Source organism: Mesoplodon densirostris, chromosome 8, assembly GCF_025265405.1.
Source record: "Mesoplodon densirostris isolate mMesDen1 chromosome 8, mMesDen1 primary haplotype, whole genome shotgun sequence".
Lineage (NCBI taxonomy): Eukaryota > Metazoa > Chordata > Mammalia > Artiodactyla > Ziphiidae > Mesoplodon > Mesoplodon densirostris.
Window position 1 is genome coordinate 96,689,500 of NC_082668.1, and position 19,078 is coordinate 96,708,577.

General features: G+C 38.4%; 1 protein-coding gene across 5 annotated transcripts in view; it reads right to left on the minus strand.

The window, feature by feature from the left end:
* TTN (titin) overlaps window positions 1–19,078 on the minus strand; it is a 283,231-nt gene that overhangs the window by 214,979 nt on the left and 49,174 nt on the right. For 3 of the 5 annotated variants that reach the window (XM_060105903.1, XM_060105900.1, XM_060105899.1), the window contains 2 exons: window positions 15,923–16,111; window positions 10,390–10,434 (listed from right to left, as the gene is read on the minus strand). In XM_060105903.1, the coding sequence (XP_059961886.1) occupies window positions 10,390–10,434; window positions 15,923–16,111 (234 nt within the window). Of the gene's footprint in view, window positions 1–10,389; window positions 10,435–13,200; window positions 13,774–14,438; window positions 14,814–15,922; window positions 16,112–19,078 lie in introns of all 5 variants that reach the window. The other 2 variants (XM_060105901.1, XM_060105902.1) reach the window with 2 other exon arrangements.

The following is a 19,078-nucleotide window of genomic DNA, read 5'->3' on the forward strand; positions in this document are numbered from 1 at the left end:
AAGCTGTAAAAACATTGATTAATTTCACATACCAAAGGTGACCACTTAACATTTAATCTATAATATATCACTCATGTCAGCTTTCCCTTTTCACTTGAACTCCCAAAATATCTGTAAAGGGAGTGAATGTCAGTATAGCGAAAATACCCCTACTCACTAACATGTTGAAATATTTTCAATTGTTTTTCCTTTCTTCTAAACATGGTATATTAACTATACGAAAGATACTAGATGAAATTCAAGAGTCCTGAAACATGAAAGGTGTAGTTAAAAATACGTGTAGTAATAGCAGCTAATAATTATGTCTAAACTCTACTATGCATAAAACAATGAATTCTTTATCCAGCATCAGAGAAATTCATATTTCAGGCTTTTAAGTTATATGCCATTGAGTCAGAAAATAAAAAATTCCATTTAATTATCTACAACAATTAATAAGTAAGCCAAGGGTGGGCAAGGCTTATTTTTCTTTATTCAGTCATTGTTATTCTGAATATCCTCAAGTGCAATGAATTTAAGACTAACAGAATTCTAATGAGCAAAATCAAATAAAGCCCACCTTTTTATAAGCATAAAAGTATAGTTTTCAGCCCTTACTGCCAATCCAATATGGCACTAAAACTTTTTTTCTTTTCTTTCTTTTTTTTTAAGAACAGGTTTGAACTATTGTTATGCTGTATGTTTGGGTAAAGTGTGCTTATCATGTTTATCATGACCTGAATTTCTAATTTATTTAAACATCCATTATGTGACTCAGAGTAGAATAAATCCTTAAGTCCCTAAACTATAGAATTAGTTTTATTTAAGGGATTTATGATGTGATATATTAGATATATATATTATATAATATATATATTATATTATATATAATAATATACATATAATATATAATATATATTATAATATATATTATGATGTGATATATTATAATGTGATATATAGATATATATCATATCTATAATTATTATCACAGATATTGTCTGCTCACTGGTTGAAACAGAAATGATTGTTCCACAATAGTGTATCTATCTTGATGAGTTATGGTGACTCAAAGAAAGCAAAGCGAATGTTCTTTGGGGGGTGGGGTGGGTGGGGTGTAAGCCTGACTGCTCTGTCTATATCCTACACATTCTCCCAGTTTCTTCTTTAATTTGAAAGGCTTTTAGGGAAGTCCCATTGTGGGAATAAAAAATTTGACAGAAGAAGCATAATAAACATGATTGGATACATGGATTCTCTTGAAAATTAAATTTAAATTAAATGATTCATGTTTTAGAATTAAAGTAAAATTAATGTATTTAATATGATCATGTTATGTAAAAATTGCTCAATGCAGGGGAGAAAATAGCCATTAGGTGACAGTAATTTACACAGTTGGAGGAAGAGAAGTCTTACAATCTAATTACTATATTCTATTATTCCTCTTGTCATCTGTTGCAAAACTAAAATGTATTCCGAATTATATTAAGAAAAGTTACCACTGGGATGACACAGAATCATAGTTCAACAATCACCTCTGTGGTCTTTTGGTCTAACCCTTCGTTTTCAGGTAAGAAAAAACTAAGTTTCCTTATGTTTATTACAGCTTATATGAGAAGATTTAGTTCACAGTGGCACATAGGTACGTTAAGGATTTTGTGAATTTACTATAATTATAATTTTGAAAAACAAAAACAGCCACTTTAGAAACATATATGTTTATACATCTTAAATTTGAATGCTTATTAATTTCTAGTTTTAAAAATAAAATTCAAAGAAAATGACAGGAAAGCTAATTATCTTGTTATTTGTATATAATCTGAAATATAAATTACCATATTGCTTTAATACTAGAGATGTCCCACCTTCTTTTTCTAAATTTTAAAGATTCTGAAATTGTACTGCAGCTTAAAATTTATATATAAATGTAATATACTAGTTTCTTGTCCCATCCCCAGTCCAGTATCAAATTAGTGCTGCATTTTACACTTAACGCTATCTCAGAAATTGAGAAAATGAGGTAGTTCCAAAAGTGGAAAGATATTTATTTGCATATTCTGCAAATGTCTAGGTGAACTCTACCCACCAAGAGAGCACCATTGGTCCCTTCAAAAGCAGCAAGAGTTAAAACACTTAAGAAGAGGGATATTAATAATGAAAATATTTTTTAAAGAGCTAAAAATAAATATGAAGATTGCAAGGTAAAACAGATTATAGAGTTAGTTACCAATTGGGCAAAGCTGGTTTCTGTTGCTGCTTGGTTTGTTCGAAGTCTGAGTAAATAAGCATGTATTTGGGTGCAAAAGAGTTATCGTTTCCAAAATGACTTATACTCAGGGCAGAGAGATTTTACCTTACCAATTTGTCTGTGTGGTCATCTGACATGGTCTTCCATTTTACATTTTACTTGACATACAGAGTTTATCTGCTAAAAGAGAATGCATTCTGCTGAAGGACTTTATGGAGTAGAAGGAGAATAAAGTAGAAGTACCAACGATTAGGTAGCCAAGGAGATGTTTAATAGTGTTTGATGATTCACAGCAGAATTGACACAGGTGATAATTCCACAGTTTAGATAATAGAATACTTACATGTATTACAAACATGAGATTTCCACATAGAGAAACGGTTTTCCCTGGGGTTTTTCAATGTAATGTGTTCAAATAGAGTAGACGTATTTGGAGATTTATTAGAACTATATAATTTGGAAAGTGTGAAAGCATTCAAGTGAGTTCTCATCATTATGGGGGCACTAACACATCACATGAGGAGCTTTAAATTAGGGTAAGCACTGCACAGGCCTCAGCCATGCCCGATTTGTTCGTAGCTACACACCTGTACTCACCTTCGTCCTCCTTCACTAAGCTTGTTATGAACAGGTTGTGGAACCCTATGCCACTTTCCTCGGCACTGAACCTTGTTCCTTGCACCAATCTCCCATCTTTGTACCAGTAAACCGTGGGCCTCGGAGAGCCACGGACTAAACACTGGAAATAAGCTGCTGTACCTAACGGTGCAGAGCAGTCAGAAATACCTTTGATAAACCTGGGAGGCCCTTCCTCCACCTGAAATTCAAAAAAGCTGTCTGAATATCTGTTCCTTAAGACTAATTCTTCCTTCACACTGCTCAATGTCACTTTACTTTTCTTTGACAGCAGAGCCAACATTTCGGAGTCTCCCATGGTGAGGCATCCCCGACAGATAGCCTCCCCTACATAATTCACAGCTCTGCACCGGTACGTTGCGCTATCGGAAAGACAGACGTTGCGAATCTTAAGGGCGTGACTTCCCTTCTCCTCACTAATCACGTATTTAGCATCATCTGGCTCAATACACATATATTCTTTATACCATTTCACTTCAGGAGTTGGGATGCCGATGACTGAACATTTGAACACAGCGTCTGAGTTTTCTGGAATTCTAAAATCACAAATAGGCGTTATAAAGCGAGGAGGCATTTCAAATACTTCTAAGTCAATTTTTAAATCTTTGTCTTCTCCCTCCCTTGAAGCCATACTTGGATCTGCTAAATTCAATGGGAGAACATCCAGACTCACCACCATGCTTTTATGATCAGGAGTAAATTCAGGAACTGTGACTATTTTCACTTGCTTCTCAAATTCTTTAACATCTTTTTCACTTAATTCAACTTCCAGGACAATTTCTTGAGGAGAAGGGGTTCTTGATGACCCAGTGTTTTCCAAATCGAACTCCATGACATGCTGATGTGTTACTGGAGGTGGGAGGGCCACTGCTCTCTCTTTTGGGGGCACAATGTCTACATGTGCAAAGCTCTTTGCTTCCCCTATGATGTTTACAGCATGGCACATGTACTCGCCTCCCTCTCCTTTTTGAATGTTAGCGATTTCCAAAGAACACACATTACCCACCCTTTCTATTTTGATTCTTTCATCTGGCTCTAGCAAAGATTTATTTCGATACCATTTCACACCAGGAACTGGAAGGCCCTCAACTTCAACAATGAAGCCCAAGGTTGTGTTTTCATAGATCTTCCTTTTGGTCAGAGGCTCAATAAAAGATGGAGGCATTTCATTGTCTTTTGGTTCAATGGCTTCATTGGGCGTGCCAAAGGAATCAGAACGCCATAATTCATAAGCTGAGCTTCTCTCTTCTGTAGGTGTGTTGAAATGCTCACTTGATGGACTGTCCTCCCTTTCTAGTTTTGATGGGCACCTTTTAAAGATCCCAGTGGGGTTTGGTCCTCCAGTAGGAATAGAATATCTTTCAACTGTTTCTCCTCCTAAAGGTGTAGAATATCTCTCTAGTGTCTCCCCTGAGGGCGTGGAATACCTCTCTAAGGTCTCTCCAGGAGGTGTGGAATATCTCTCCAGGGTGTCTCCTGGGGGTGTGGAGTATCTCTCCAGGGTCTCTCCTGGAGGTGTGGAGTATCTCTCCAGGGTCTCTCCAGGGGGTGTGGAGTATCTCTCCAGGGTCTCTCCTGGAGGTGTGGAGTATCTCTCCAGGGTCTCTCCTGGAGGTGTGGAGTATCTCTCCAGGGTCTCTCCAGGGGATGTGGAACACCTTTCTGCTACCTTGCCTTCGGAAGGTGTTGAGTACCTTTCAGTAGCTTCCTCTAAAGGTGTGGTCCTTTCAATAGTCTTACCTCCTAAATTTGTTGAGGATTTTTTAGCTGTGTCTATAGGAGGAAGATACAAATCAGGAGACTTTGGAGTTTCAAAATGTTCAACAGAGGATGGTGGGGTATAAAACTGATCTAGCTCAGAGAGTGCTTCACTGCTTGTACTTCCCACATCAATTGAAATATCAGATTCAGGAGAAAATGGGCGTCCCAGTGATTCCTGTTGTTGGTTGTAGTACTCATACACAGTGCTGAAAGTTACTTCTTCGACCTCCATTGATGTGACTGATTCACTCTGGACAAGATCTGCCTTGTGCTTGGTGTCTGCAGTCTCAGGAACTTCACGCTTTCCAGCAGCCAGTAAGTACTGTGTTAGGGAGGTCTCACATTCCATTACCTCCGTTGTGTGTGCCTCATCCAACTTAGGAGGGTTTTCAGAAAAACAAGTTTCTATCTTTTCTCTTTCAGTACTAGAGAAAGAAGTTTCATTCTGAACTTGAATTTCTTCATAACATTTTTCTTTTCCAGGAGCATCCACTTTCTCACTCATTTGTTCATTTGGATTCCGTTGTTCCTCAGTCATCAAGAATGGAAAGTGCTGACTCAGGGAAATTTTTCTGCGGCACGTGTCTGCTTCCTGAACATCACTTATGTGGTCTCCCAAAATTCCAGCAGCATATCCCTGTGTCCCTCCATCTTGCTTTTGAAATGATGCCAACCCTGGTTCCAAAATATGCTCCTCCTCCTTTTTACAAACCTCTATAAGCTTTTCCTCACTTGCTTTTTTCACATGCGAAATGAAACTCCTATCCCCATTTTTCTCAGAAATATCAGTTTTTCCTACATCTGTGGATGAGGTTGAAAGTAGCGCACACGATTCACTATGGATCTCTTCAGAAATAGTTTTAAGAGAAATATCAGTATTTACAATTTCTAAATTTTGTTCCTGCATATGTTTTTCCAGATAAGAGGCATTTTCATCACTACCACTTTTCTCCCTCACAGTCCTATCTAAAAACTCCTTACTGGAAGAAATCTCTGGATCGGTAAATATGTTACTTTGTGCGCTTTGAGAGGTATTCTGTGTATCAGATTGTAATGTTTCAGTGCTAGGAACTTCCTCTTTATATGGTGTTTCCTGCTGTTGCCTAGTTTCTTGCTCTTGAAACTCCTCAGCTGCGTCTCCTAAATGAGAATACATTTGTTTTAGATCAAATACAATGCTCTCAGCCTCGGTTGTTTCAGAAGCAGGATGCTGGGTTTGAAAATAAGCTTCTTCTGATTGATCACTATCTAGTCTAACTTCTTGAAATTTTACATCCGCATTTTCTATTTGAGCATGAAATTGCTTTAGGTCAAATGTAACAGGTGCTTCATGTTTAGTCCTTTCAGAAACTGCAGATTGATCTGTAAGACCTACTTCCTTTTGTTGTTCCCTCTCTTGTAATTCAAATACCTTATGAGTTTGAGAAGAAAGCAGCTTTAAATTCATTACAATGTTAGATGAATCTTGTTCAGTGTTTGGAGGCATTTCCTCTGCCTGATGCATATTTGTGTTTAGGTTACTTGATCTTGATTTTCTTTGCTTTAAGGGAAAGTCTTTGTCATCAAGCTTCTTTTGAGGAGGATTCACAAATGATTTCTTGGTAGGTCTCTTTTCTAGAACGCCTTTTTCTATGTGTTGTAACTTTTCAAATGCAATGATTCTATGCCTCACCTTTTTTCCTGGGTAGTATCTCCCTTCACCAAAGGGTTCTTCGTATACAATGATGGACGATTCTTTTGTATTGTAACCATCAGAAGTTCTCTCAGAGTGGATATTTGATAAATAGTCACTTTGGGCATATTCTTGCACGTTTTCCCTTTCTGGTCCACCAAGTTTCTCCAAATCATTTCTTACTTCTTTCCTAATTTTAACTTCACTGAAATCATCAACAAATGGATAGACAGTCCCCTCTGCTTGGTGTAGCTTTGATTTTTCATTTACATGTTCCTCTTTCTCTTCATCCTGACATTGTATGAGTTCAGCTCGGAGAGGCTTGTTGATTGTTATGGATCTAGAAGCACCGTGCATAAATATGGGCAGTTTTTCTCTAGAAGATGTGCAAGAAACCTGGCTTTTCTGGTCTATCTGTTCAATTGTCTCAAGGCTTTGAAAATATTCTCCTATAGAATATTCTTTTATATTGGATTGGGGAGTAAAAGGACTGGCTGGATAATCATAAAAGTGTGCCCTTACAGATTCTCCCTGAATGTGTTGATCTTTGGAATATTTGGCATAAATTCCACCCATATTTTCTAATTGACTATATTCCCTGTGAGTGACAGGTTCCACTGTTAGATCTGAAACACTCTCAACCATTCCTGAACTGTTTTCAGCAACACATTCATATTTTCCAGAATCTTGAGAATTAACATCATTAATGTATAACCTGTGGCTACAATTAACTTCTTCAAACTGGAACTTCTGGTTCTGCTTTAAAAGGACTCCATTGTGGAACCATGTCACAGCTGGTTTAGGCTCACCAGACAGTGAACATTCAAGGACTATGGAATCCCCTTCTCTACAACTGGCATGCTTTGGCATTTCTTGTAACACTTCTGGCGGCTCGTTAGTAATATCAGATGAAAATATAAATTTGTGCTTTGGTGACCGAGTAGCCTCATCTTGAGGTGTTGCTTTAGGCTCCAACTCCTCCAGTTGAAACAACTCTCTTGACTCTTTATCCTGTTCTGGGGTAGGAGTAGCTGCCGTTATCTGAATTTCTACAGGAAAGGAAAGCAGTTCTATGTCTGCAGAGGGAGGAACTGGTGGGTTAGCTTTTAACATATGGAGACTTGTTTGGCCTTCTTGTCTCAGAGATGGAGGAACGCCTTTTGCTTGGTCAAACACCAATGTCAGCTCCTCTTCCTCATCAGTGTAGTCATGCAACACTGGGACCCTATGTGCTTCGACATCATGCCTTTGTTTTGACTTCACTTTAAGTACACCGGTTGTTTTTACTGTTCCGTATTGGTTAAACAGCACACAGGTAATGAAACCTTCATTTTGAGGATGGACAGAAGAAAAGGTTAACGTTGAATAGTTTTTGAAGGTCTGAGTGATAAAGCCTCGATTACATGGGATTGGTATATCATTGTTATACCATGTCACTATGGGTTGAGGATATCCTTGAAAATGACACACAAATTCACAGCTATCACCTTCATAAACTTCTTGAGGTTCAATTTCTTGAAGAAATGAAGGTGGGCAACGTTGTGGATGTTTCTGGAAAGAATTTTCAAAAAATCTTGTGGTTTTTTCTTCCTGTTCAGTTTTGAATTCATCAACTTTTGTGGAAGTGGAGTGTTGAAATTCTCTCAAATCATCTTTTCTTATTCTGTCAATATCTAATGCTTCACTTTCTTGAATATTTACAACTGCACCAAAAGATTCACTGGTGTATGGTATAGTAACTTGAGACACCTTTTCAGGGGTCTCATATATTTCCTCATTCTTACTTACATTTATGATATCTTTAGATGACTCTACAATTTCCGTTTGGGTCATAAGTTTCTCAAGTTGTTCTCTTGCTTGGATATTCTCATTTACTAGAATCCTACCATATAAATGGTCCCTTGATAGACTTTCTCTTAGGAATGCCTCTTGGCTCATTCTCATTTCAGTCTGGAGAATTTCCTCATCAACAGTAGTTTGAAAGCTTGTGGGAGGTTCTCCAGATTCTACATTTTGATCCATTAGATTAGGAAGGACCTGTGGATCTTGGACAATACCCTCAGTTGAATTATCTACCTTATCCCTATTGTCAGCTAGATCAGATACAGACCTGCTTTTTATTTCCTCTCGAGAGAACAGAACGTCTTTATCACTGTCTTCACTTCTCAAAGTTCTTGAACTTATTTCAGATGACATATCTAACAAAGATAATTTCTTTTTCTCCATTAACATTTTTCTAGCCTCCCGTAAATGCTGCAACTTCATTTTGGTCTCTTCATCCAGGAAACTTTCACCAACATTAAGCCATCCCCTTGTGTCAGATTTACTTTCTAAATATTCTTCATCATACATTAAATCTGTTTTCCTGCCAGGACTTACTGTTTTAAAATGTATAGTTCGCATGATTCCCTGTTGTTCCGCGTCTTGTTTCTTGTTAAAGGGAGAGCCAGTAAACCTCAGGTCAACCTTTAATCTATCTTCTCTCCTTTCAACTAAAGCCTCCATATTTCCATGTGTCTGTTCTGCCCTTTTCAGAAATTCTAAATATTTCTCATCTTGCCCTTTTTCAAAAACAACCAACGATGCAGTTGATTCAGCAGACCCTTCACTATTAATTGCTAATAATCTATAACTTCCAGTATCTCTGTCTTGGACCCTTTTAACCTCTAAGCTGGAAGAGTGATGATGTAAATCACTCTTTGTTTTTATAACCCGTCGAAGACCTGTTGGGATAGGTCGATTGTTATGAAACCAAGTCATTTCTGGAGTTGGACAGGCAATTAATCTACATGTAAAAACAACAGGTTCACCCTCAAAAACATATTTAAACATAAGCTTTTGGGTAAAAGAAGGCTTGAAATATTTGGGCCAGGAGCTTGTAGATGATATTCTACTTGCATATCTTTTAGCAGCCATGGAGCTGTGGTCTATGTCTTCAGAATCTGAGAAGGCAACACGGGTATCTCTTTCTGAATGTCCAGATGCTTCCTCAGAGAACAATTCTGAAAAAAAGTTCAATTATAAAGCATTTTACTATTTTCCATAGTATTTGAAAAAGTTGAAAATAAATGAAATTGCAAAATAGGAAATGAAATAAAGTGCATGCTACAGATTCTCACAAATCCATAAAAAATTTCACTCACCATATTTGTTCGAATAAACGCAACACCATGCTCTGTTTAAAAGATTCTGACACGAAAATCGTTCGTTGTCTGGTCTTTTCTTCAAACTGCTGAAATTTCTTCTTGAACAAGCAAAAATGCATTTCAAAATAACATGTTCCTGTGCATATTTGTTCTGAGAGCAGGAAAACTGTCCTTTTGATGGCTAAGAGGAAAATCTTACCTGACTTGCAGAGAGTGGAATAAACGCCCTTTCTGATCCTTTTGATTATAGATTAAATTATTGTATTTTTGGAGAATTAACTATTTAAGATATATATACGAGAACTATAACCATAAATGATTAGCTAAAATAAAATAAAATGAGAAGGCGTTTATTCGAACTAATACAGCCATAAAGTCACGATGTTATGCAAAGAAAAGCAGGCAATAAGGATCACATAAGGCAGCTATCTGCAAGCCAGTGTAAGAGACATATCAATGTTAAAATGATGTATGTGCATGAAGTGTAAACCAGAATGGGAATGTAACATTTTCACACACCCTAAATAAAAAAGCATCTCAATGATAATTCATTCATGATGTTGCATTCTGAGAATGACAGCTAGGTTATTGTCTATTGTTCAATTTAATTCACTGTGATTTTGAAAACAAACTTCTAGTTCATGATTTCATGCATTAAGATGACAACCTTTTCTAATACACGCTTTTGAAAATGGCTGCAAACATGAAGTTGATTATGGCTGATAAATTTTAAATATAAGATTTTAAATTACCATAAAACAAATTACTGTGAAATGCATGTAACTATCAGCATACTAAACCAGGCATGCAACACAGTAATATATACTGTAGGAGATATATTTGTACATCTATGACATTTTTCTCAATACTACTAACAGAAGGCAGCTCAAGGATTCTATTAATCCTTCAGAATTTCTACTTAAATCTCACATTCAATATAACCATACCTTTCATCTCCATCTCAATCTGCTCATGCAACATTGATTCAGGAGCTAGAATGCAAAAACAAGAGATTTTCATGATTAATTCCATGTACTTTCTGCCTCAATTTATGATTCATACAATCACAATTTTCTCTTTACTATAATAGAAAACTACATCCCCCAAATGCACCCCCAAAAATCCATGCCAAACAAATCAATGAACTGGTAAAGTACATGACAATGATGAAAGATTTTAAAACATTTTTATTTTAGGTTCTCTATGAAATTTCCACTTTTAGTTCCACAATTCCCCATGCCTTTTACATGCACTGAGAAAAGCAATCCACAAACAAAAGGAATATTTCTTTTTTAATGTCTTGTTGACTGATTACTTGGTAGGAGATGAAATCACATTTAGAAGGAACATGCATTTTCTAACTTGCCACTTTAAACTGAGGGCCATTCTCAGCTTTCCCTGCAGAATTAAGAGTTTTCTGCTAGTAAATACTCCTTTGATTTGAACCACCTTTAAAACATCACGCGAAGTCCAATTATATGTTAAAGAGCAGAACAAAGAGCCCTCAACTTAAAATTACTTTTATTACATAAGGAAAAGTCACAGCCTTTAGACACAATCATCTCTGGGTGGCTTCGGAGAAAGCAGGTGCTCAGGTAACACTCTCATTCTCCCATCTGCGTGACACAAATCAGTGTGCTTGCCGCCCTGGCTTCTCAGTTCCTTGTGGTCTTTGGCATGAAGTTACTGACAAACTTGATGTTTTCTTTGATGATGCTCTCTTTACTTCATGGGTTGTTTTAATTTGGGACTCTTTGAGTGTTTTAATACTTTTAGTGTCTGAACCAAGGGTAATTTTGGTAAGTGCTCTGGTTTGCGATTCTTTTGCTAGGTAAGAATAAAGTTTGGAAAAGGAATAAATTAGTTGTGTTTGTAAAACACATGTGGAATTTAGAGAAGATGGAATGTCATTAGGATGAGAGGGAAAGCAGCACATTAGTCCCCAAACTAGGATATATCTATGCTTACTATGCACATAAGAACTCTACTCAAACAGACTTACGGGGGTTCACATTCCTACCTGATTTTCATGGATAACTAGCCTATGTAAAATTATTAGGCCCAAATCGAAGAGGAACAGATAAAGACTGGCCTATATTAGATAATCAGATAACTGTGCCTGATCCTTCACTCTTCAAACTCTGAAAAGTGGCTTCTCTTTTAACTTTCTTAAGTAAGGCAGCCTGGACTTCCCAAGGGAAAAAAAAAAGCTCACGCACCAAGAACATTTTTTTTTTTTTTTTTTTTTTGCGGTACATGGGCCTCTCACTGTTGCGGCCTCTCCCATTGCGGAGCACAGGCTCTGGACGCGCAGGCTCAGCGGCCATGGCTCACGGGCCCAGCCGCTCCACGGCATGTGGGATCTTCCCACACCGGGGCACGAACCCGTGTCCCCTGCATCGGCAGGCGGACTCTCAACCACTGCGCCACCAGGGAAGCCCAAGAACATTTTAATAATATAATTGTTGGAACTGAGTGAACTGGAAATCCTGAGGCAAAAATGTCCAGCTCAAATCCACCCTGGGAACATGATGATGAAGCACTGTCCTAGGGCACTAGGTTCTTTAGGAAGCGAGTTGAAAGACCTACATTTCTCCCACCTCCACACCACACCGCCTCCCAATTATCTTGCTGCGGAAACCATCACAGTTGTCACCTACGTGACTTGTAGACAACGCCTCCAGATAGACAGTTTCTTGTGTGATTACTGTGCTAGCCAGCAGCTATGGTGAAACTGAGGGTCAGCTTTCTGGATGGTGGAATTTTCTACCTAATTTGCATAATTAGACCTCAGTTCTTGAGCTATTCCTTTCTTAGGCTTTGAAAATTAATCAGAAATAGCTATAGACCAAAATGTCAGATTAAGAAAAAACAAATCCTCCTTTTGGTGAGTGAGGATTGCAGATACATTAAGTGAATTAATGAATCTATCTCAAAATTCAGTGCAGAGATGGCTGTGCACACAGCACTGTATTGCCCCCATTTATCTCTGATGCCTCAACAATAACATGGCCAGATCAGGGAAGAGCTAGAGGCCGCAGCTCTCCATAGACCCTTGGAGATGCCTAAACTTCTTCCACCAGTTTTCCTCCATGGGATTCAGTGAAGGTCCTTTGCTGCAGACACACAGCACAGGCTTCTAGTACCTGAAGAATACTTTTCTCATTTTATTAGCATCCAAAAAGAAAGTCCAGGGAGGGAAGGAAGAAGTTATCCTTTGCCCAGACAAATATATTTGTGCCCCTTCTAGACACAGTGGTGAATCAAGCACAATAACAACAAAAATAATGATCTTGCTGTGAGATAAATTCTACAATTCTGGGAGGATCTGAGACTATAAAGCAGCAGCATTTATTGAGAAATATCTAAAGACTACTAATTTTGGTCCAGACAGTGCCAGGAACAATAATAAATACTCAATAAACACTTGATGAACTCTAACATCTGAACTTTCTTTGGTACACTTCCTAGGTGGCACATTTGGTAAATATTAGAAAAAAGAGCACATACGAAAAGAAACAAACCTTAACTTCGTGAACTCAGATTTGAAAGTTAAACTTCCTTGAATCTAGACTGGAAAGTTACATGTTCTTAAATTTGGCCAATGACTTGGCTGACTTTCATAAGTCATTTATGAATACAGTGCTAATTTAAGGGTATCCTATTTAATATATTCACTGATTCAATCTGCATGATGGAAAAGCTGCATAAAGCGATGAGGATGAAATGAAGCAAGTCAGAGCTAAATATCAAATAACCACCTTCTACTCTTAGTACTGCTGATGTTGTCTTCTCTCCGTACTCATTGTGTACAACGCAGCTGTACAATCCTTGGTCTACCAGCTGAACATTAAATATGGTAAGTAACTGAGTATTGCCATTTTGTGACTGCTTCACTCTCTTAGATTCCTCTATCTTTACACCTTCATGAGTCCAGGTTACGTCAACGGAAGGTTCTTCTAAAACACAGAGGAATTGAGCCATGTCGCCGCACTTTACAGAGAGGTCCTGAAGATATAGGAGAATCCTTGGTGCTTCATCCATTGGCTCTTCAGCACATTTCTCAGATAACTCAGTGCTTTCTGCAATTTGTGAAAGGGATGCAGTACGGTGCAACTCTACATCTCGAATGGATGCAGCTGTGTGGGTGGAACTTTGAGATACGCCTTCAAAAACCTGAAATTCGTATTCATATGATGATCCTTGAAATGACTTAATATCGCTTTGGGATATTTTGCTCTCCTGCTTTGTGAAACAGGAATCTGCCACTGCCTGGGACTTGGTGGACTCTCTCACATTTTCCCCAGAACTTTGCCTAGCTAGGGCTTGCACTGTACAATCAAGTGACAAGAAAAAGAAAAGAATATTAGGATCTAAGCTTTGTCACCTGGCTAGGTTAGTAACATAACATGGCATGGAAGATGAAGATGAAAGACGTCACTGTTACTTGGAAGCAGCATGCCAGATGCAGTGTGCTCCAGGATGTCAGGGTCACACAAAAGAAAATTCATTCCCAGTGATCCAGTGATGGACGGATGATGACGGCTCATGCGGATGCCATACAGTATCTGCTTCTTTCTTTTTGTTGTCATTGCAGCTATCCAGAATGACATAGCCGCTCCCTCTTTTTTTCTGACTCTATTCGGGATATCATTTGTCCTCCCTCCACCATATACTTTATCAAAAATAGGTAGCAAATAAATCATTAATGATGCAATGATGAGATGTTGTTTAGAAAAGTAAAAATGTCAAGCATAGTTGATGCCTAACCAAATAATAACTAGTGTAATGCCCAGAACACATACTTCAGTGAGATTTAAAGTACACTGATTAAACTATAATTGAGGACTTAGGGGCACCTGGGTGTTACTTTGTTAATAAATTATGCACTGACCACAATATGCACCAAGACACACAGCAGAGACTCATTAGTAACAGTGGGAGTAGGAGGGATGCAGCAGATCAAAGTCTTTGAAGCAAGCCAGGCTTTCTTTACCTTTTGGAGTCACTGTGAGTATAGCTGCGCAAATGGCTTCCCCAGCACTATTGGCTGCTTTGCAAGAGTACTGCCCGGCATGCTCTGAGTAAGCGTCAACTATAAGCATTAAAGCAATGCCTGTGGACTCCTCAAAATGGAAAACTACATCTTTTGTTGGTAGGATTGGTTGCTGGTTATGCAACCACTGGATTTCTGGCTTGGGAATGCCAGAAACCCTGGCATGGAATCTGACTGTCTCCCCGCTGTGCACCCTGAGGCTTGATAGAGGCTGGATGAAGATGGGCTTTTGGCCAAGGGGCTCCTTCTTAAATGAAACTGATGAAGAGACATGCCATTGAGAGTCTGATGTAACTTCTTCAAGTTTGCTAAATCCTGAAAAGAAGCATGCCAACTTTTAATGTCTTACCCTGCACTGAAACCAGAACTTACTGGGAGTTGTCTACAGATCTGTTGTAAATTTCAGTGGTGAACTAGAATCCAGACCAATCCTGATGCCTTGTCAACGTATGTCACTACATACACACATTGATTCAAAGTCACACAAGTTTCCTTCCATTTTCCAGACAAACATGCTGAGACATAACTAGTCTAAGGAACTTCACTACATTGTGCATGAAGGCAGTCATGGAGTATGCAATTAAGTTTAGGTATTCTTGTTTTCTATTGTGATTTTTTTCCCTCTGGTTGTCAAACCAGCTTTTCTTTTTTGTAAACCACATACGTTGATTATTAAGAAAACCTCTGGTTATAGTAAGTGTTTAAAATCAAGGAAAAAAGCAAAAGTTGCCCTAACTCTTTATGTATTTGTATATGCTTAATATTACAGAGACTAATTTAGCTCAGGAAAAACAGCCTGATTCTATAAAAATACTATCTCATTTTGAATCAAAGTGCTCCCCACCCCGATACCGAGGAAGTGTTTCTGATTGCAGCTGAAGAGCCCCAAGTAACAGAGATGTTAAACCATCTTACAGTGGAGCCCCTCAACCCTCAGGCATTCTTTGAATGCCGGTAAACACATCCAGCTGGTGTACAGACCTGAAATCACCCACTGTAGCTTCTGTGAAATCAGAATTGTGTCAGTACAATGGTCGGATGGTAACACTCTTAGATTTAAAGACTTTTTTTTTTAGAATTTGCATCCTAGCCAGATGAGAAAACAAATCTATCTAATTCTTTAGCATATTTCTCCCCATTCTGATGCATGCTGATCAGGAAGCATGAAAGCTGATGATGAGAGCAACACATTACAAAATTCTATGGAGACAAAGCAGGGCAAAATAAAAAATGATGGTTTGTGATTCATAATGAGAAGGGGTAACTGAAAAGTGAGAACATCACATATAACATGGAAACAATTAGTCACATTAAGAGAATGGTAGGACCAACGATGATTTACGTGAAATCCTCAGTGATTTGTTACTGACATTGTGAGATTAGATCTATATTTAAATGTGGTTCGTAAAGTTGTTTTACTGTACCTTCCAGTCTCAAAGTGGCTGTGCTTGATACTTGACCTATAGCATTACTAGCAACAAAAGTATAAATTCCTTCATCTTCTGGAAAAGCTTCAGCAATTTCCAGTTGGTAAGTGTCTTCAAATTGAGTCATTTTAAAGAACCGAGATGGCTTGATTTTCTTGTCTTTGTTGTACCAAGACACTTTTAGATCTGTAACATGAAAGGAAAAGGATCTTTAAATCACTGGAACAAGTGGATATTTTTATTTACCCGCAAACACAATATTGACTATATTAGTGACTAATTTTATATTTATCTAAATAACATTATACTTTTCTTTTGGGCATGCCACATCTGATCTTATATAATTTCTTTTCATTTTTAAGAAGGAAACATGATTCTAGAAAAATCCAGCTTATAGATGGGTTATAATGTTTGAAATTTTACAATTTTAGTTATATTCTTTTTTACCATTTGCATGTCATGCTATGGAAGCAAAGATGAGGTTTTGACATATTCAGTCAAATGAGAAAAAGACTGTCCTGAGAAACAGTCATCATAAAGGGTTTGATCTGAGATTGTGGTTACCCACTGAGACAGGAAGTGAGGAAAATCTGCACTCTGGTTAGGCAGAAAGACCCATCAAAAACAGACCTGAGAAGATGAACATTCCACAAAGTCTAAAAGCGACACCCTTAAAGGATGAAGAAAAAAATCTCTATTATTTTGTTACCAGTAGACAAGCATTGGAAGGTCTCAGCACAACAGAAAGTTTTTAAAATGGAAAGAGTCATGGAATTTGGGCATCCTAGATATATTTGGCTTTTTTCAAAGTAGGAGTAATCATAAATAATAATAAAACTAGCGAGTAGGAAGAAAGATGGCGGAGTAGAAGGTGCTCTCGCTCCCTCTTGTGAGAACAACAGAATTACAAATAGCTGCTGGACAATCATCGACAGAAAGACACTGGAACTCACCAGAAAGGATACCCCACATCCAAAGACAAAGGAGAAGCCACAATGAGATGGTAGGAGGGGCGCAATCACAGTAAAATCAAATCCCATAACTGCTGGGTGGATGACTCACAGACTGGAGAACACTTATACCACAGAAGTCCACCCACTGAAGTGAAGGTTCTGAGCCCCACGTCAGGCTTCCAAACCTGGGGGTCCAGCAATGGGAGGAGGAATTCCTAGAGAATGAGACTTTGAAGCCTAATGGGATTTGAATGCAGGACTTCGACAGGACTGGGGGAAACAGAGACTCCACTCTTAGAGGCACACACAAAGTAGTGTGTGCATCAGGACCCAGGGGAAGGAGCAGTGACCCCAGGGGAGACTGAACCAGACCTACCTTCTAGTATTGGAGGGTCTCCTGCAGAGGCGGGGGGTGGCTGTGGGTCACCGTGGGGACAAGGATCCTGGCAGCAGAAGTTCTGGGAAGTACTCCTTGGCGTGAGCCCTCCCAGAGTCTGTCATTAGCCCCACCAAAGAGCCCAGGTAGCCTCCAGTGTTGGGTTGCCTAAGGCCAAACAACCAACAGGGAGGGAACCCAGCCCCACCCATCAGCAGTCAAGTGGATTAAAGTTCTACTGAGCTCTGCCCACCAGAGCAACAGTCAGCTCTACCCACCACCAGTCCCTCCCATCAGAAAACTTACACAAGCCTCTTAGATAGCCTTATCCACTAGAGGGCAGACAGCAGAAGCAAGAAGAACTACAATCCTGCAGCCTGTGGAACAAAAACCACATTCATAGAAAGATAGACAAGATGAAAAGGCAGAGAGCTATTTACCAGATGAAGAAACAAGATAAAACCCCAGAAAAACAACTAAATGAAGTGGATATAGGCAACCTTCCAGAAAAAGAATTCAGAATAATGATAGCAAAGATGATCCAGGACCTCGGAAAAAGAATGGAGGCAAAGATCGAGAAGATGCAAGAAATGCTTAACAAAGACCTAGAAGAATTAAAGAACAAACAAACAGAGATGAACAATACAATAACTGAAATGAAAACTACACTAGAAGGAATCAAGAGCAGAATAACTGAGGCAGAAGAATGCATAAGTGACCTGGAAGACAGAATAGTGGAATTCATTGCTGCAGAAAAGAACAAAGAAAAAAAAGAATGAAAAGAAGTGAAGACAGCCTAAGAGACCACTGGTACAACATTAAATGGAACAACATTCGTATTATAGGGGTCCCAGAAGGAGAAGAAAGAGAGAAAAGACCAGAGAAAATATTTGAAGAGATTATAGTCAAAAACTTCCCTAACATGGGAAAGGAAATAGCCACCCAAGTCCAGGAAGGGCAGTGAGTCCCATACAGGATAAACCCAAGGAGAAACACGCCAAGACACATAGTAATGAAATTGGCAAAAAATAAAGACAAAGAAAAATTATTAAAAGCAGCAAGGGAAAAACGACAACATACAAGGGAACTCCCATAAGGTTAACAGCTGATTTCTCAGCACAAACTCTACAAGCCAGAAGGGAGTGGCATGAAATATTTAAAGTGATGAAAGGGAAGAACCTACAACCAAGATTACTTTACCCAGCAAGGATCTCATTCAGATTCAATGGAGAAATCAAAAACTTTACAGACAAGCAAAAGCTAAGAGAATTCAGCGCCACCAAACCAGCTCTACAACAAATGCTAAAGGAACTTCTCTAAGTGGGAAACACACGAGAAGAAAAGGACCTACAAAAACAAACCCAATGGAAATCAAAAGAATCAAACCCAATCAAAAACAAACCCAATGGAAATCAAAAGAAAGCTGGAGTAGCAATACTCATATCAGATAAAATAGACTTTAAAATAAAGAATGTTACAAGAGACAAGGAAGGACACTACATAATGATCAAGGGATCAGTCCAAGAAGATATAACAATTATAAATATATACGCACCCAACATAGGAGCACCTCAATACATAAGGCAACTGCTAACAGCTATAAAAGAGGAAATCGACAGTAACACAGTAATAGTGGGGGACTTTAACACCTCACTTACACCAATGGACAGATCATCCAAAATGAAAATAAATAAGGAAACAGAAGCTTTAAATGACACAATAGACCAGATAGATTTAATTGATATTTATAGGATATTCCATCCAAAAACAGCAGATTACACTTTCTTCTCAAGTGTGCATGGAACATTCTCCAGGATAGATCAC